The sequence below is a fragment of the Zootoca vivipara genome, chromosome 2 (assembly GCF_965207765.1).
Source record: "Zootoca vivipara chromosome 2, rZooViv2.hap1.1, whole genome shotgun sequence".
Lineage (NCBI taxonomy): Eukaryota > Metazoa > Chordata > Lepidosauria > Squamata > Lacertidae > Zootoca > Zootoca vivipara.
This window is the reverse complement of record NC_142584.1, coordinates 113,524,417-113,543,458: the sequence shown is the minus strand read 5'-3', so window position 1 is coordinate 113,543,458 and position 19,042 is coordinate 113,524,417. Positions and strand designations below refer to the sequence as shown.

Here is a 19,042-nt window from a genome sequence, read left to right as displayed (position 1 = left end):
CACCCTGACATGCTTTGATCTCAGTGGACCTCGGCAGGACAATTATCCACAGGCCGGGCAGAATTAAACGCTCTCCTCTTCTTTAGTGATGCTATAATCTGTCAGCAGAGTGACACTGATTTCAGAGCCTGTGACCGACATGGCCCTGGTGGGAGTTGCACTCTGCACGATGCGGGAAGGTTGCGGAGGGGTCTTGGCTTGGCAGCACAGGACTTCCTTCTTAAAATGTTGGCGGAAACTTTTGCTCAGCCAGTAGAGAGCAAAGGGGTTGACGCAGGAATTGCTGAAAGCCAGAGCCCGGGAGAATATTGTGGCAATGAGGTGGAAGGTGGATGTGTCGACGGAAGCGTAGTAAGTGAAGGAACGATAAAGGTAAAGGACATGATTCGGGAGCCAACAGAGGGCAAACAGGCCAACCAAGACCAGCACAGTTTTGGCAACTCTCTTGCGAGATTCAATCTGCAGAGGGAAATCATTGCACATGTAAAAAAACAACAACCCATTTTTAAAATAAAAAATCTGCATGCAGGAGTCACAAAAAGCAATGTGTACACCAGATGCCACCACTCCACCCCCCGTGTACGTCGAGAAAGGGAGCCATCTGAAGAAGGTCGTCGCCTTCGGAAAGCATGCTGAGGAGGAAGAAGAAGAGTCTGTGGATCTTTTAACTACTGTCAGGGAGCATTGTGAACAGATTGAGAAATGTGTGAAAGCTTGGGAACATTTGGAGGAGTGTAATGCTCGGTGGCACTGTAGGTTAAACCACAGAGTCTAGGGCTTGCTGATCAGAAGGTCGGCGGTTTGAATCCCTGCAACAGGGTGAGCTCCCGTTGTTCGGTCCCAGCTCCTGCCCACCTAGCAGTTCGAAAGCGCATCAAATTGCAAGGTGCCATCAAAGCATTCTTGACATATGGCTGTTAAGCCTCTGCTTAAAGACCTCAAAAGAAGGAGACTCCACCACACTTCTTGGCAGCAAATTCCACTGTCGAACAGCTCTTACTGTCAGGAAGTTCTTCCTAATGTTTAGGTGGAATCTTCTTTCTTGTAGTTTGAATACATTGCTCCGTGTCCGCTTCTCTGGAGCAGCAGAAAACAACCTTTCACCCTCCTCTATATGACATCCTTTTATATATATGAACATGGCTATCATATCAGCCATGTGCCCGAGCAACAACCCCAAACATCTGGAGGGCACCAGGTTGGCGAAGGCTGCCCTAGATCTCTACTTACCTGCTTACGAGCATGGCTGTGCTCTTCTGCCGGCATGTTGGACGTGCTTTTGTACAGCGCCTTTGCAATGAGAAAGTAGTAGATTGATACAACTGCTAGCGGTATGATATAAAACATCAAGAAGCACACCAGAGAATGAGCCTCCTGGATGATTCTCTCGGAGACGGGGTAAGGCGCGCAGGTCTCAAAGGAGCCGTTTTTATCCGGAATGTGAAAGGCGTAGAGATCGGAGGACACGGCCTCTGGAACGGCTAATAACATGGAGATGATCCAGACAGCAGCGGCTTTGCAGCAGGTCTTCAGGACGGCATCGGCCCTTTGCAGTTCCAAGGGCTTCACAATTGCCTTGTACCTGGAATGGCAATTAATGTCAAAGTGATAAAAGCAATGAAAGAACTGAGCAAAATCAAAGGAACATCTCGTTTCCCGAAAATTGTCTCCCTGGCATTCTTTGTGCCCCATCAGACTCTGGGAAATGTGTTTGGCTTCCAAAATTTTGGAACAATCTGTTACGAGTGCCTAACTCTTGCGTGCATATGGGAATTAATTAAATTGAACGCTGATCTCAGCCTGTTGGGCCAAATATATTGAGCCTTGGAGATTCTGCCTTTTGGTTGGGGCTACAGTCACCATGGGTAGGCAAACTAAGGCCCGGGGCCAGATTCGGTCCAATCGCCTTCTAAATCCGGCCCGCGGACGGTCCGGGAATCAGTGTGTTTTTACATGAGTAGAATGTGTCCTTTTATTTAAAATGCATCTCTGGGTTATTTGTGGGGCATAGGAATTTGTTCACCCCCCCAAAAAAAAATATAGGCTGGCCCCCCACAAGGTCTGAGGGACAGTGGACCGGCCCCCTGCTGAAAAAGTTTGTTGACCCCTGATCTACACTGATAAATGGGCTGCAAAGGTTTAGCCGTCATTCTTACACTTCCATTTTTGCTCTTCCTGAACTGCTTTAATACACCACTAGGTGGCACCAAGACACAGCTTACTTTCTCCTGCCTTTTGGCACTTGGTTTGTATCCTCATCTTCATCTCATCATCATCATTATCACTATCATATAAAATGGGAAATGTTCTTCTTCCAGATGCTAGCAGTTTAATCATTTGGGATCTGTTCCAAATATTCCATGTCACATTCAGCTTCCGTTATTCAGGAATCAAGAGTTAACATTTTACATATCTGAGACAAAGTGCTTAAAAATACAATTGCTACTATTAACATAAAGGTAAAGGTACCCCTGACCATTGGATGCAGTCGTGACTGACTCTGGGGTTGTGGTGCTCATCTCGCATTATTGGCCAAGGGAGCCGGCGTACAGCTTCCAGGTCATGTGGCCAGCATGACTAAGCCGCTTCTGGCGAACCAGAGCAGCACATGGAAACGCTGTTTACCTTCCCGGAGTGGTACCTATTTATCTACTTGCACTTTGATGTGCTTTCGAACTGCTAGATTGGCAGGAGCTGGGACCGAGAAACGGGATGCGGGGATGCAGGGATTTGAACCGCCAACCTTCTGATCGGCAAGCCCTAGGCTCTGTGGTTTAACCCACAGTGCCACCTGCGTCCCAACCATAAAGGGAGGTCTAAATTTCCAAGCACAGACTGGAAATTCAAAGCTTTGAAATAATGGGAAACAGGGACATCAAAAGCTCCCATCACCTCTGGCTGTTGTGGCCGTACTGGTTGGGGAGGTGGAATTCCATACATTGTACATTAAAAGCACATGACTGCCCCCCTCCGCCCAAATGATCCTGGGAATTGCAATTTACCCCTCACAGAGCTACAATTCCCAGCTCCCCTTACAGTTAAAAAAGGTAAAGGACCCATCAAAGAATCTGGAAACTGGTTGTAAGTTGCTTTGGGTTGCCTTGAGCAACATAAATGTAATTAATAACAACAACAACAGTAACTACAACTGTAGAGAGCCAGTGTGGCATAATGGTTAGAGACACCAGGGTTCAAAACTCAGCCATGAAGCTCACTGGGTGAGCTTGGGCCAGTCGCTGCTTCTTGGCCTAACCTACTTCACAGAGTTGTTGTGAGGATGAATTGGGGGAGGGGGAGAGAGAAGCCTGTACACTACCTTGGAAGAAAAATGTAGACTATGAAGGTAATAATTATAGAACACCTTTGACCTCCTCACAGCATTACAATTCCCAACACCCTTAACAAACCATAGAATCATAGAGTTGGAAGAGACCACAAGGGCCATCCAGTACAACCCCCTGCCAAGCAGGAAACACCATCAAAGCATTCGTGACAGATGGCTGTCAAGCCTCTTAAAGACTGTCAAGCCCCTTAAAGACCTCCAAAGAAGGAGACTCCACCACACTTCTTGGCAGCAAATTCCACTGTTGAACAACTCTTACTGTCAGGAAGTTCTTCCTAATGTTTAGGTGGAATCTTCTTTCTTGTAGCTTGAATCCATTGCTCCGTGTCCGCTTCTCTGGATCAGCAGAACCTTTCTCCCTCCTCTATATGACATCCTTTTATATATCTGAACATGGCTATCATATCACCCCTTAACCTTCTCTTCTCCAGGCTAAACATACCCAGCTCCCTAAGCCGTTCCTCATAAGGCATCGTTTCCAGGCCTTTGACCATTTTGGTTGCCCTCTTCTGGACACGTTCCAGCTTGTCAGTATCCTTCTTGATTTAGATGCTATACTCCTATTGATATTGTTACCAGGATTATTTTGGGGGCAGTGGGTGGGGGACAACACTCTGTAAATAACTAGCATGCTGAGATATTGTTAGAAGGCAGTTTTTGTTAAATGAGAGGTGATAAATACAGGGTGTCATGGCCCCTATGGATTCTTTCACTGGTGTCCCTGGGCAAGTGCCCCTTTCCCCCCAGAAACAGTCCCGGATTTACAGAAGCCGTCCCAGTTTCTGATTTGATCCCAGAATATCCTGCTTTTCCTTAAGACGTCCCAATTTTCATCAGAGAAATGTTGGAGGGTATGGAATTATGCGACCCCCAAGCCAAGTTGATTGGAAGACATCTGAAGGCAGCCTTGTATATGTTTTATTATGTTTTTACAGTCATTCCTCGTTTTAAGTATGCTTCGGTTTGAGTACTTTCAGTTTAATTACTCCACGGACCCGTCTGGAACAGATTAATCCACTTTCCATTACTTTCAATGGGAAAGTTCGCTTCAGGTTAAGTATGCTTCAGGTTAAGTACGGACTTCCATAACCAATTGCACTCATACTTCAGGTTAAATAAGCTTCAGGTTGAGTACTCCGTGGACCCGTCTGGAACGGATTAATCCACTTTCCATTAGTTTCAATGGGAAAGTACGCTTCAGGTTAAGTACGCTTCAGGTTGAGTATTCCGCGGACCCGTCTGGAATGGATTAATCCACTTTCTATTCGCTTCAGGTTCAGTACGCTTCAGGTTAAGTAATCCGTGGACCATCTGGAACAGATTAATCCACTTTCCATTACTTTCAATTGGAAAGTTTGCTTCAGGTTAAGTACGCTTCAGTTTAAGTACTCCGCTGACCGTCTGGAATGGATTAATCCACTTTCCATTACTTTCAATGGGAAAGTTCGCTTCAGGTTAAGTACGCTTCAGGTTAAGTACAGACTTCCAGAACCAATTGTGTACTTAAACCGAGGTAATTTCGTTGTTCCCGCAAGGGGACAATGACAATAAAGATATCTTATCTGAAAGCTGCTCAGAGTGGCTAGGGCAACCCAGTCAGATGGACGGGGTAGAAACTAGAGATGGGAAGGCCTGGAAAAAAACCCAGAAAAATGGGGGGGGGGAACGACACCAGGTTTTTTCCGCCCTTCCCCAAAGCCGTCTTTTACCGGAAAAACTGGGAAAAAAAGTTTGATATAGTTTTAATATTTCCAAACCCCCTCCCCCATTTTTCCTGGGAGAAAAAACAGACCCAGGGAAAAACGGAGAACCCTCGGTTTTCCTCCAATTTTTCCAGTCCCCCCCCCAGGCCCTCCCATCTTTAGTAGAAACAGGAAATTTATCATTATGGACGTCCCTATTTTTACCGGAGAAATGTTGGAGGGTGTGCAAGACTCAGAACTCAGCCCCATCCAACCCAACGCGGGAGCAAGCCCCGCCCCGCTGTCAAACTCTTGGTCCGTCGCCTTCCTTCCAACTTACCTGTCCGCACTGAGCACGGTTAAAGTGAACACGGACACGCCGACAGACGTCCTCTGGATGAAGGAGAGCAGCTTGCAGCCCATCCTTCCAAACAGCCATGTGTCCACAATGTAGCAAGCAGCATCCACAGGCACGCAGGTGAGCAGCAGCAGGAGATCTCCAAAAGCCAGGCTGGTAATGAAGATATTTGGGACGGTCTGCATCGATTTGATCTTGAAGAAGACTTGGACGAGGATCACATTCCCAAGGAGACCGACTGCAATGATCGCGGCGTATGCCACGCAAATTGTGCAGAGCACTCCCAAGCCGAGCGAAGTGTCTTCGGACCCCCTTTCCTCCGCGGTTTGATTCCCCGTGGCGGCAGGTACCGGGCGCCCAGTTGCATTTGCAAAATCGGAAAGAGCCGCATTCATCCCCAGCGGAGGTGCCCTGGACATTTTGCCAGCTGAGGGTGGAATTAAATTGGCCAGAAGAAGCATTAATGGGGGAGAGAGAGAGAGAGAGAGAGAGAGAGAGAGAGAGAGAGAGAGAGAGAGAGAGAGAGAGAGAGAGAGAGAGAGAGAGAGAGAGAGAGAGAGAGAGAGAGAGAGAGAGAGATTCCACAAGATGTTTTACTCACATCTCCTCGCTCTGGAGTCTCAAAGCTTGATAGGAATGGATGCTCACAGATTCATTGCTGAACTGTGTGGGAGGTGTGGAACGTCTTTATCATTTTTTTTTAAAAAAATATGCCTTTCAGCAGCTACTGTGGGGGAAAGAGAGAGGAGGAGGAAATTGGGGCGGGGGTGGGGGTTGATTGCTTTTTCTCACTGGTTTCCCTGTCAACAGTACTCTGTTATTTCGATTAGGCTGGCTCTTTGCACAATTTGCACGCTGAATTGACTTCTCCATATAAAAAAGTGTCTATGGAGCACAGACTGAGTGCCTATGTACCCAATATAACATTATAACAGTGGGAATTAGGGAACACCTTGTCTCAAAATAGAGGCAAAAAAGAGAAACCATGTTTAGCTCTTGCTTTACTCAGTCCTTATATCGAGTTCTGAAAGACTTCACAAATGCAACCTCAGGCATCCTTTAAAAGGTAAAGGTAAAGGACCCCTGATGGCTAGTTCCAGTCGTGAACGACTCTGGAGTTGCGGTGCTCATCTTGCTTTACTGGCCGAGGGAGCCGATGTTTGTCCGCAGACAGTTTTTCCGGGTCATGTGGCCAGCATGACTAAGTCGCTTCTCGCAAAACCAGAGCAGTACACGGAAACGCCGTTTCCCTCCCCGCCGGAGTGGTACCTATTTATCTATTTGCACTTGGACGTGCTTTCGAACTGCTAGGTTGGCAGGAGCAGGGACCGAGCAACGGGAGCTCGCCCCGTTGCAGGGATTCGAACCGCTGACATTCCGATGGGAAAGCCCTAGGCTCAGTGGTTTACACCACAGCGTCACCCACGCCCCAAACATCCTTACAACAGACCTATAAGGTAGGCCACTTATACCCACCTAAAGTTCAACTCAGGGTAGTCCCATTGATATTAATGCCCCAAATAAACCATGACCATTAATTTAAATGGGTCTACCCTGAGTATGAATAACAGTTACAACACATTGTGAAGTGAGGATTGAAAATGCTTTGTCTATAATTTCTCCCAGACAAACCATTATGGAGAAATTATGGAAAGAAGGAACAAATTTTACTGCATGTAATGCTTTGAAAGAAAATGTAATGAAAATGATGTATAATGACGGTATATTCCGGCGTATAAGACGACTGGGCGTATAAGATGACCCCCACTTTTCCAGTTAAAATATAGAGTTTGGGATATACTCGCCGTATAAGAAATACAACTCGGCGTATAAGATGACCCCCGACTTTTGAAAATATTTTCCTGGATTAAAAAGTAGTCTTATACGCAGGAATATACAGTACACCAGCGAAATTAGCTAAAATGTATAAAATAAGTAATAAATGTTGGAAATGTAAGGAAAAGGAAGGCACTTTTTATCTGTGGTGGGAATGTAAGAAAGTGAAAGGCTTCTGGGAAATGATTTATAATGACAACTGCAACAAGAGTATTATTGGCACAGAAATGGAAGCAGGAAGAACTACCGACGAAAGAGGAATGGCAGTTGAAATTGATGGACTACACAGAATTGGATAAGATGACGGAGAATTCAGGACCAGAAATTCTTGAAAGATTGGAGTAAATATATGCGTTATCTGAAAGACAATTGCAACCCGACTATGCTTGTAGGACTACAATAAGCTTTGTGAAGAGAACTATATGAAATATTGCAGAAAAGATTTATGAGAATGGATTTTAAGTTATGGATTATTAATAGTAATAGTTAGGATAACAAATGTAAGATTAAGAGATGAGGTTTGAAAATCATTAGACATGGTTGATGGAAGTATCAAGCTAAAATAGCCAAAATATTGTATAAGATGAGATGAGATGATATGTTCTGTTTGGAAAATATATGTAAAAACTAATAAAAATGTATATTAAAAAGAAAAGAAAATTGTTTGTCTAAGACAGGGGTCCCCCAAACTACGGCCCCCGGGCCGGATGCGGCCCAATTGGCCTCCCAATCTGGCCCGCGACGACCCCCGCCGCCCGCTACCGCCGCCCGCTGCCGCCGCCCGCTCTTACGGCGCACGGCGCGGCGGCGATCTTCAAAATCGGCAAAAAATCGCCGAAAATCCTTCAAAGGTAGCCCCACAATAGAGCGCATTGCAGTAGTCCAAGCAGGAGATAACTAGAGCATGCACCACTCTGGCAAGACAGTCTGCGGGCAGGTAGGTTCTCAGCCTGCATACCAGATGGAGCTGGTAAACAGCTGCCCTGAACACAGAAATGACCTGTGCCTCCATGGACAGCTGTGAATCCAAAATGACTCCAAGGTTGCGCACCTGCTCCATCAGGGGCACAATTACCCCATTCAGGACCAGGGAGTCCTCCATACCTGCCCGTCCCCTGTCCCCTCAAAACAGTACTTCTGTCTTGTCAGTATTCAACCTCAATCTGTTAGCCGCCATCCATCTTCCAACCGCCTCCAGACACTCACACAGGACTTTCACCACCTTCACTGGTTCCGACAGGGCCGGCTCTAGGGGTAGGCTGGGTGGCGCGGGTCGCCAGGGCGCGGGTCCGGCAGGGGGGGCGCCGCGGCAAGAAACGGGGCGGGGTGGGGGCGCCGGAGTGATCTCCACACCACGGCGCCCGGGTGCCCGACATGCTTGAGACGGCCCTGGGTTCCGATGAACACCCAGCCCAAACCCCCTGATGATCTCTCTCAGTAGTTTCATGTAGACGTTAAAAAGCATGGGGGAGAGGGTAATGCTTTTTATAGGGTTGCACAGAGCCAAAGGGCAGTGGCCCACAAAGGCTTGAGAACTGCTGGTGTGGACAATGCTGTGCCAGCTGGACTGAGCAATGAGGTCCCAAGTGGGTTTTGCAGTGACCCTGCCCTGACCACCAGGCATAACTCATAGATGGGTGTTATGAAAAATGTACCCCAAAATGTGTTGCCTTTTAAGAAGGATAGACGCGGGTCGGAAGCTCCAAAATTTGCACTAAGTTCAGCTCCGCCGGGAAAATGACAGAGACCACACGATGCTGTCAGGAAAAACAAACTGATCCCTTTATTGCAGAATGCAAAGCTAAAGCTGTAGGGTCCCTGCCTCTGGAAAGAAGGAAGGAACCCCGGAAAATGGTAAAGTCCCCTTATATACCCTCCTGTCCCTGCATGGAAATCTCTGGACTGGGAGGGAGGGGGAGACAAGGGCGACGGGTGGGGGATCGGATTAGCTGGGTGCGGAGATGACTTTTCCTTTCAGATGGAGAGATGTCAATCGCTCTTCTCCTGTCGCTGATGGTGCTCCCTGTTGTTTGGCAGGAAGGGCAATCAGTCGAGATGGGTGCAGAGGTGGGGCAGTTCCTGGCGATTTCCGTGGGGTGGAAGTCCGCCCGGCAGGTGTTTTCCTCCAGGCCATGGAAGGGTGGGCTACGTTGAGGATGGCAATTTATTTGAATAAAGTTGTTCCAGCTAATCCCTCTATTGTCCGTGTGTCCTTGAATGGGTATAGGGTGGTAGTAGGGCAAGGTTCAGGTGGGTTGGGATCATACAGGGTTCATACAGAAAATATACCTGGAAAACATACCTAATGCAGGGATTTCTAATTAAAAGGTAGCAGTCCTGACATGTACAGTTCTAAGATATAAAACAGCAATTCCAATACAGAGAGATACTAGCAATTCTAATACAGAGGCAGCGGATAGAGATTTCATGGTAAGAGAACATATAATAGGCTGTATTATTAACTTGAGTAGAAAAGTGTCACTTTGGATTTGGGCGGTTTCCCCCCCCCCTTCTTCTGGAAACATTGTTTTGTTCTGGGCGGAGGGGAGGTGGAGAGGGGAAATGTGTGAGTTTATGCTAACTGTTGTGCATATGCAGATCCTTAAGCCTTCCTTCAGGCAGGGTCGAGTCCTAGCAGGAGGGGTGGGGAGACAGGGAAGATGGCATTGAACAGGATTCTGGGTATTGCAGCTGTCAAATTCTGTCACCCCTCTCTGTTCATTAATAATGGTGTCCTGCAAACCCCCCCCATATGATTTTATAACATGGGGTTGCTTGGTTCATCCCCCAAAGGGAAGGAGATGCAAGAACCCTACTTCCCACAAAGCATGGTGCCATTTGCTTCTCCCTCAGACACCTCTGCGCACTGTTCCTGGTTGTCACCCAGCTTAGCTGGGCATAGCTGAGCCTGAAGCCTGGCTCCCCACCAGAGAGGGCCTCCTGCCAGCTTGAAATGCTGGGTGAGCAAGTTGGAAGGTGCCGTCTTTTTCCTTGATGGATCTTTCTCCAGAGGGGAGCAAAGGCGGCAAGTTGACTCTCTTCTAAAGAGATGGGGTGAAGCATTCCACGCTCTGATAAAAGCCACCACCCTTTCCCCTGGGGGGGGGGGAAACAGTATCTCTGCAGCTGAAAGAACAATAGATGCCATTATGCAAGAACTGGGAGGAGGGGGAGCAAGGATGTCTCAATGGGGGAAAAGGATTCATTCTGGAAGGAAAGAAAGAAATACGCAACTTGCAAAACAGACAATTTCTTCATCTTAACTTTGTTCAATTGCAAAATCTGGAGAAGGTGGGAGAAAGCATTGTAATAGGGGAAGGTAAAAGCCGCAGAAGGCGGTTTTTAATAACTGTGCACGAAGAAGCGAATGACTTGGAACCAAGAGCGACAGGCAAGTGTGCAATACTTTCTCCCTGGCTACTAAAAGGCCTGTACAGTGCTACCTCGACTTACGAAGGCGATCCGTTCCGTGGCGCTCTTCATAAGTCGCAACCTTCAGATGCCGAAGCGTCCATTTTGCTCTTAAGTCCAGTCAAAGGCGACTATGGGGTTGCGGCGCTCATCTTGCTTTCAGGCCGAGGGAGCCGGCGTTTGTCCACAGACAGCTTTCCGGGTCATGTGGCCAGCAGGACTAAACCACTTCTGGCAAACCAGAGCAGCACATGGAAATGCCGTTTACCTTCCTATTTATCTACTTGCATTTTGACGTGCTTTCGAACTGCTAGGTTGGCAGGAAAATATTCATAAATGCACACATATTTAAATACATGAACCATGTGTCTGAAATAGCACAGGAGAGCAATCCTGGAGCCATTTCGACTCTCCTAATGACTTCAAATATTCCTCTGCAGTAAGGGAGGCAAATGCGGAAAGGTGACCAAGATGATCAAGGGTCTGGAAACCAAGCCATATGAGGAATGGTTGAAGGAGTTGGGTATGCTTAGCCTGGAAAACAGGAGACTGAGAGGAGATAGGATAGCCATATTCAAATACCTTAAGGGCTGTCACGTGGAAGATGGAGCAAGCTTGTTTTCTCCTGCTCTGGAGGGTAGGGTTCGAACCCATGGCTTCAAGTTGCGAGAAAGGAGATTCCAACTAAATATCAGTAACAGCTGTTTGACAGTGGTACGGTCTCCCTTGGGAGGTGGTGGTCTCTCCTTCCTTGGAGGTTTTAAAGCAGAGGTTGGATGGCCATCTGTCATGGATGCTTTAGTTGAGATTCCTACATTGCAGGGGGTTGGACTAGAGGACCGCCGGGGTACCTTCTGACTCTACAATTCTACAATTCTCTTATTCTAACCCCCTTCCTCCCCAGCTGGCATGGGCACTGGTCAGGGTTGATGGAAGCTGGTGTCAAACATTATCTGGAGGCCCCGTCCTTGGGCTAAGAGAGTGAGGTGTAAGGGTTTTTCTCCAGAGAAATAAAATAAAAAAATTCCTTCAGTAGCACCTTAAAGACCAACTAAGTTTTTATTTTGGTATGAGCTTTCGTGTGCATGCACACTTCTTCAGATAAACTGAAATAGGAGTCCCCAGGCGCTTATGTAGAGAAGGGGTGGGGAGAGGGTGGGGAGGGGAGGGGGTATAACTCAGAAGGGTGGTGGAAGTGGGTGATTGACTGACTGATAGCTGTTGATGACCTAAAACGACTGCAAATGGTTTTGCATGAAAAAGCAAGGGTTCTTCAGCCATCTCATTGTCTCAACCCTTGCTTTTTTAAATTTTACTTCGACCCAGACCAACACGGCTACCTACCTGTCTCCAGAGAAAGTTTGCTATGTCATCTTAGACCAGGGGTCCCCAGACTTACCGGGCTTCAGGCCGGTGCCCGCCGCGCCAACCGCGCGGCGGGCCGGAGGGTAGGGGAGTGCGCGCGCAGCAGGCCGGAGGGCGGGGGAGTGCGCGCCTGTGCACATGCGCACATGCAAACGGTCGGGAAAAAATCACCGAAAATCGCTTGTGCGCATGCGTACGGGCCTCCCCCGACCCGGAAGTGCATCGGAAATGACCTCTTCTGGGTTGGGAGAGGTGGAAACTACAACTAATCCAGAATGAGGCAGCTAGACTGGTGACTGGGAGCGGCCGCCAAGACCATGTAACACCGGTCTGGAAAGACCTACATTGGCTCCCAATATGTTTCCGAGCACAATTCAAATGTTGGAGCTGACCTTTAAAGTGCTAAACGACCTCCACCCCCATCTTTCAGCCCAGACACTGAGGTCCAGTGCTGAGGGCCTACTGGCAGTTCCCTCAGTGCAAGAAGAAATGTTACAGGGAACCAGGCAGAGGGCCTTCTTGGTAGTAGTGGTGCCCGCCATGTGGAACGCTCTCCCATCAGATGTCAAAGAAATAAACAACTACATGACATTTAGAAGACATGTGAAGGGAAGTTTTAGGGAAGTTTTTAATGACTGATGTTTAAATGTATTTTTAACCTTCTGTTGGAAGCCGCCCAGAGTGGCTTGGGAAGAAATAATATATTATTATTATTCAGAATAGTGCTTTGCAGGACCCCCTAAGGAACATAACAAACAATAGAATTCAAAACAGTAACAGGCTAGTAAAGGGCAGCTCATGCCTCAAAGCCGGATGTCTGTCCATCCTCTTCCTCTCATGCCCCAAAGAACAGAGACAGGCAACTTCATTTTAGCATTGCTCTTTGAGATGAAGACACACTCCACACATCCAGTTTTATTAATTAAGAACATTGCAACTTAGGACATATTTTACTCAAAGAGGGATCATCCAGACATTTTTTTTTGCCGTGTTTCTAGCCACAGGGCTGTGCTTTAAAGCTCTGTGTCTGAGCATTTTTCCTTCCTTCCTTCCTTCCTTCCTTCCTTCCTTCCTTCCTTCCTTCCTTCCTTCCTTCCTTCCTTCCTTCCTTCCTTCCTTCCTTCCCCAGCACATTCCCCACAAAAACCTGCTTCTTACCGCTGAAAACAATTCTGCGGAAAACCTGAATTGCTGTTTGTTCCGATTCAGCACTGAAGAGCAGGTTTTCCTGGTGAAAGTAGCCAAGCCAGAAAGAAAGAAAGAAAGAAAGAAAGAAAGAAAGAAAGAAAGAAAGAAAGAAAGAAAGAAAGAAAAGTGTTTGGACACATCAGGTTGAAATGTGGACCCGTGCCTAGAAATTGTAGTGCATGTGTGGGCGTGTGGAAATGCAAATAATATGTTTAGAGTCTGAAAGTTCTTTAAAGTCCCTTAATTGCATAACACAGGGCCTATTAAAAGCCTATCAGTAATCTGAATCTACTTCCATTTGGGCAATTCATCTCTGGTATATATTAATATTCTCAAGATTTGAGTCACTGGGATAATAGAAGATTGTGCTCACTCTTTCGAAAAGGCTAATCAAATTCATCGTTGCTTTGTTAGCCCACATTTTCTGGAGCTGGTGTGTGCAAAAGCCGAGAGCGAGAGTGTGGGTAAAGGGGGTAGAGAGATATTTCTCATTTTAAAAAGTCTTTTGGAGATTGGCTGGAGAGCTGGAGAGCTCAGCTCAGGCCCTGACAAGGAGAGAGACAACTTCCAAATGCCCAAACTAGAAACCAGGTGTTAATTGCAAATGCAATCAACCAACATGCTTTCAAATACATAAATAGGGATCCTGGATAAGCCTGAGCAGTCTCAGAAGCAGGGCAGTGGGAGGAGGTTGAGAAGGACAGTTTAACTCTTTGTTGTGTGTCACCCCAATCTCCAAGCAGGGTTAGATCCCAGCATCGCCTGAGCTCTGCAAGTGTGGCTTTCTCCCGATTAAAGTGCAGAGTGTTTGAGGACTGGGACATTCGCAGGGAAACCAAAATGCTTGTTTACAAAGCTATTGTACTACCAACCTTATTATATGCTTGTGAAACATGGACCACTTATAAATGCCATCTCTAACTTCTCGAAAGATTCCATCAACGGCGTCTCTGAAAAATGGTACACATCACTTGGGAAGACAGGCGAACTAATATCAGTGTACTGGAAGAAGCAAAGATCACCAGTGTTGAAGCAATGATTCTTCAACATCAGCTTCATTGGACTGGTCATGTTGTGTGGTGCGGAGGCCTGATGATCATCTTCCAAAGCAACTACTCTATTCCCAACTTAAAAATGGAAAGCGTAATGCTGGTGGTCAACAAAAGAGGTTTAAAGACTCTCTCAAGACAAGTCTTTAAAAATGTAGTATAAACACTGACAACTGGGAAACACTGGCCTGCGAGTGCTCCAGTTGGAGAACAGCCTTTACCAAAGGTGTCGTGGGCTTTGAAGACACTCAAACTCAGGATGCAAGGGAGAAACGTGCTAAGAAAAAGGCACATTTGGCAAACCCTCACCTTGATCAACTCCCACCCCGGAAACCAATGTCCCCATTGTGGAAGGACGTGTGGATCCAGGATTGGCCTCCACAGTCACTTACGGACTCATTGTTAAAACCATGTTTATGGAAGGCAATCTTAATTGGTTACGAGTGATCGCCAAAGAAAGAAGAAGAAGAGATCCCAGTGTTTCCAGGCACCATTTACTCAGACGCCAGCAGCTTTTCTGGTGTGCATACACTGGCCTCGGGCTTTTCCTGTGTGTTCTCCTCCACCATTTCTTCCAGTGCCCGCTGCTTTTCTTGCCCATTCAGATGCACCTCCTGCTCCCCCTTCCACGGAAGGCATCCAGGGAGTGGAGAAATCAGTTAGCTGCAGCTCCTCAGCTCTCGCCAGCACAGCCTTTTCCAAGGCATTGTCAGTAGCTGAAGGCGAGGAAAGACTGCATCTCTTTGTAGCCCCTCAGCTGCCCATCCACACTTGCATCTCCTTGGCCACCCCTTCTGCCTGGGTGCCTTGCAGCTGGACACCTGCGTCATTTTTTTGTTTTAAAAATAATAATATTTATTAATAAATAATAATAATAAATTTATTTATTTTAACAATCCAAATTAAACCACATTAAAATCATTCCAAATTATAATAAGATCAAACAGTCCAAATTTTATGCCGAATTATAAGTCTTTGGGTGACTTTCCATGCTCTGGAGGTCGAGGAGCGATGATCTCACATAGCGCTGCATTCCTTATTTAGATCAGGTAATTCCAATAAAACATTCCGATGTTGCTCCTTCATTGATTTTTAACAGCCCCTGAATTCGTCTGACAAGCAGCTAAGTCCTGTGAAGTTCTCTGTGAAAAGTTTCTTGGTGCTCATTTTCCTTGTTTCCCTTTTTGTAATCCAAACAATCTGTACTCGGCGTTCACTTTTGTTTTCCCTCGAAGGCAATTCTTCGTGCGACACAACTCAGAAACCGAACGAAATCTGGTTTTCCACCATTTGCACCGGGAATGTATCCGAAATTCATTTTTTATCTCCTTCCAACTAATTAATGAACCGGTGCTTCAGCGAAAACCCATAATTCCCATCATCAATTCTTTTTATTGTTCCGTTGAAAGTGATTACCAAAATGTAGTCCAATTTCGCACAGTCAGTTCTATAGTTAAACCACAGTCACAATGGTAATAAAATGTTCTTTCAATCCCGCTTGTGTACTCCTCTTCCAGAGGAGACAGCACCGGCTCCTCAGCTGAGCAGTTCGGGTGGAGAGGGTGCTCCACCAGTCCCATCACCCCAACAGCAAAGGGGGAGAAAGAGGCGCAAGGAGAGGAGTAGATTCAAGGCACCAAGGGTGCTTTGCTGGCAAAAGTCCCGACGGGCAGTGCTTCCGGATTCTGATTCGGACTAAGACAGTAATGGACTTTGGCGCTGTGGGTTAAACCATGGAGCCTAGGGCTTGCTGATCAGAAGGTCGGTGGTTCGAATCCCTGTGATGGGGTGAGCTCCCATTGCTCAGTCCCAGCTCCTGCCAACCTAGCAGTTCGAAAGCATGTCAAAGTGCAAGTAGATAAATAGGTATCGCTAGAGTGGGAAGGTAAACGGCGTTTCTGTGTGCTGCTCTGGTTCGCCAGAAGCGGCTTTGTCATGCTGGCCACATGACCTGGAAGCTGTACGCTGGCTCCCTCGGCCAATAACACGAGATGAGCGCCGCAACCCCAGAGTCAGTCACGACTGGACCTAATGGTCATGGGTCCCTTTACCTTTACTTGTAATAATAATAATAATAATAATAATAATAATAATAATAATAATATATTTATACCCCGCCCATCTGGCTGGGTTTCCCCAGCCACTCTGGGCGGCTTACAACAGAAGTATTAAAATACAATAATTTATTAAACATTAAAAGCTTCCCTAAACAGGGCTGCCTTCATATGTCCTCTAGAAGTCTGGTAGTTGCTTTTCTCTTTGACATCTGGTGGGAGGGTGTTCCACAGGGCGGGTGCCACTACCAAGAAGGCCCTCTGCCTGGTTCCCTGTAACTTGGCTTCTTGCAACGAGGGAACCGCCGGAAGGCCCTTGCGCTGGACCTCAGTGTCCGAGCAGAACGATGGAGGTGGAGATGCTCCTTCAGGTATACTGGACCGAGGCCGTATAGGGCTTTAAAGGTCAGCACCAACACTTATATACTTTATATATAATATAAAACTGTAAAAACAAGGGACAGAGTTTGGAGCGCCAGCATCATTACACCCAACCCTGAGGGTTGGGAGGGTGATTACTCCCATCTCACCCTCAAAAATTCCGTATGAAACGGCTCTGATGTAATGGGCAGCCATTCACCATGGCAGCCAAACAGGAAGTTGCGCCTGGGTCACTTTGAACCCCCTCCAGCATCTCCTCCAGTTTGAGTGTTGCTATTCTTCCCTTCATTTCGGCTCAGGCACAGGTCGCCCACAGGCACACCTCCAGGAAACACAAACCCCACCAGTGGCCATTCAGACATCATTGGACCTCGGTGCCCATCATGGCCCACCTGCAGCCTTGCTGCCTGGGGCTGATGCGCACTGGAGGCCAAAGGCTCTCCCTCCCTTTCCTCCACGCATGCACATCCCATAATAGGTAAGAGGTGTCATCATGACATCAAAGGTGTCTCTTATGTCTTTGGCATGAGAAGAGCCTTTTAGCTGCGCAGGTGCTGTTAGCGAGGCATTGAGGAGGGGATGTTTTCAACTCCAGTGTACAGTAAAAAAAACGGTAAACATGCCATTTGAGAGTAATTTGGATCAGCTCCATGCAGCCACATCGTAAACACATCCGCATATATCACCAGCCCCCCACCCCACCCCCAACTGGATCTCTGTTACCACCTCTGCCTTTAGGTGTATCTTCATGTTCACATTTGCATACTCTTTGAGGTGATCAGGAAATGACTCGAGATGAATTCAGCAGGTGTTATTGTCTTTGCAGCTCTCACTCTGCACCTCCATACCTGTCGCAATGCGCCCCCCCCATATCTTGCAAGGAGGCATCAGAGAGACAAATGAGAGGGTGCCAGGTGCAGAGAGAGGCTGATTCACGCCCCATCATAAAATTATATGCCTTCATTCCACCTGACAACTTAAACAATGCTGCGTTTGAAGTTAAAATGAAGCACTCTTGAGTTATGGAATGAAGGGGGGGGGCTGGCTTAGATAGAAGATAGCAACAGGGACCAGCCAAAAGCTCCTTTCTGCTCTTATTCCCCCCCCCCCCACAGGAACCAAAAGGTCTGTGTTTTGCTTTGGCTTCTAATTGCTTTTAAAGACAGGGCTTAAAATAAATGAAAAATAAATGCGACCAAAAGTAATAATTGAAATACTTTTCTTTACCAAGACACACACACCCTTTCCCCCAAGTGTGCTGTTCTTCACAAAGGGACGCGGGTGGCGCTGTGCTCTAAACTACTGAGCCTCTTGGGCTTGCTGATCGGAAGGTCTGCGGTTCAGATCTGCATGACGGGGTGAGCTCCCGTTGCTCTGTCCCAGCTCCTGCCAACCCAGCAGTTCGAAAGCACGCCAGCACAAGTAGATAAATAGGTACTGCAGTGGCGGGTAGGTTAGACAGTGTTTCTGTGTGTTCTGGTTTCCGTCACGGTGTCCTGTTGTGCCAGAAGCGGTTTAGTCCTGCTGGCATGACCCGGAAAGCTATCTGTGGACAAACTCCGTCTCCCTCGGCCTGAAAGCGAGATGAGCGCCGCAACCCCATAGTCGCCTTTGACTGGACTTCACCGTCCGGGGGTCCTTTACATTTTTACCTGTTCTGAACAAAAGAAGAGCCTGCTAGATGAAGCCCAACGAGGCCCATCCAGTTCTCCCAGTGGCCAACTACGCAGGACTCAAGCACAAGAGCCACTCTCCCTCTCTGTGGGTCTCTGTAATGCTGCTTTCACCTTGTGCTCGCTTTTCCTCTAAACTAGAAAGTCCCACGGGCAGTTGCTCCATCCCCTCGACCATTTTTTGGTTGCCTTTTCTGAGTTAGGAAGTTTAGGAGGTTGAGCCCAATGTGCTAAAGAAGTGATACATTGGCGTGCACCATTTCTTCACTCAATTTTACTCCGCTGGTGATGTGAAAGTTAACTTTCTCTTCTGCCGTCTAGAGACACATGCAGTCTTCTTGAGTCCACCTTGGGCATTCTTATTCTTGGGTCTGTTCCCCCCCCCCCATTTCAATATGGTCCTGATCCAAAGTTTTCCCTTGGCTCATAGGCTTGATAACTCCTAAGGATGTAGTTTTAAGGATCAATTCCTGTCTCCTAACCCAGTGGCGTAGCATGGGATGCCAGTGCCCAGGGCAAGAATTGCGAACCTTGTCAGGGCAGGGCGGCAGCAGCGATGGTGGTAGGGAAGGGTCTTCCCAGCAAAGGGGAGCTAGGGAGGGGACAGTGGCAGTGGCCATTTATTTTATGATTTGTTTCATGACATTTTTACTCCAATTGGTTGTTTAAAAAAGCCCCTCAAAGTAGTTTATTTCCCTTTTG

General features: G+C 47.3%; 1 protein-coding gene across 1 annotated transcript; it reads right to left on the bottom strand.

The window, feature by feature from the left end:
• Positions 1–47: 47 nt before the first annotated feature.
• BRS3 (bombesin receptor subtype 3) lies at positions 48–7,858 on the bottom strand. The gene is made up of 3 exons (XM_035105076.3): positions 5,366–7,858; positions 1,231–1,582; positions 48–459 (listed from the first exon to the last, which is right to left on the bottom strand). Exons 1-3 carry the CDS (start codon positions 5,842–5,844, stop codon positions 64–66), a joined length of 1,227 nt encoding a protein of 408 aa, XP_034960967.2. The 5' UTR covers positions 5,845–7,858; the 3' UTR covers positions 48–63.
• Positions 7,859–19,042: the final 11,184 nt, after the last annotated feature.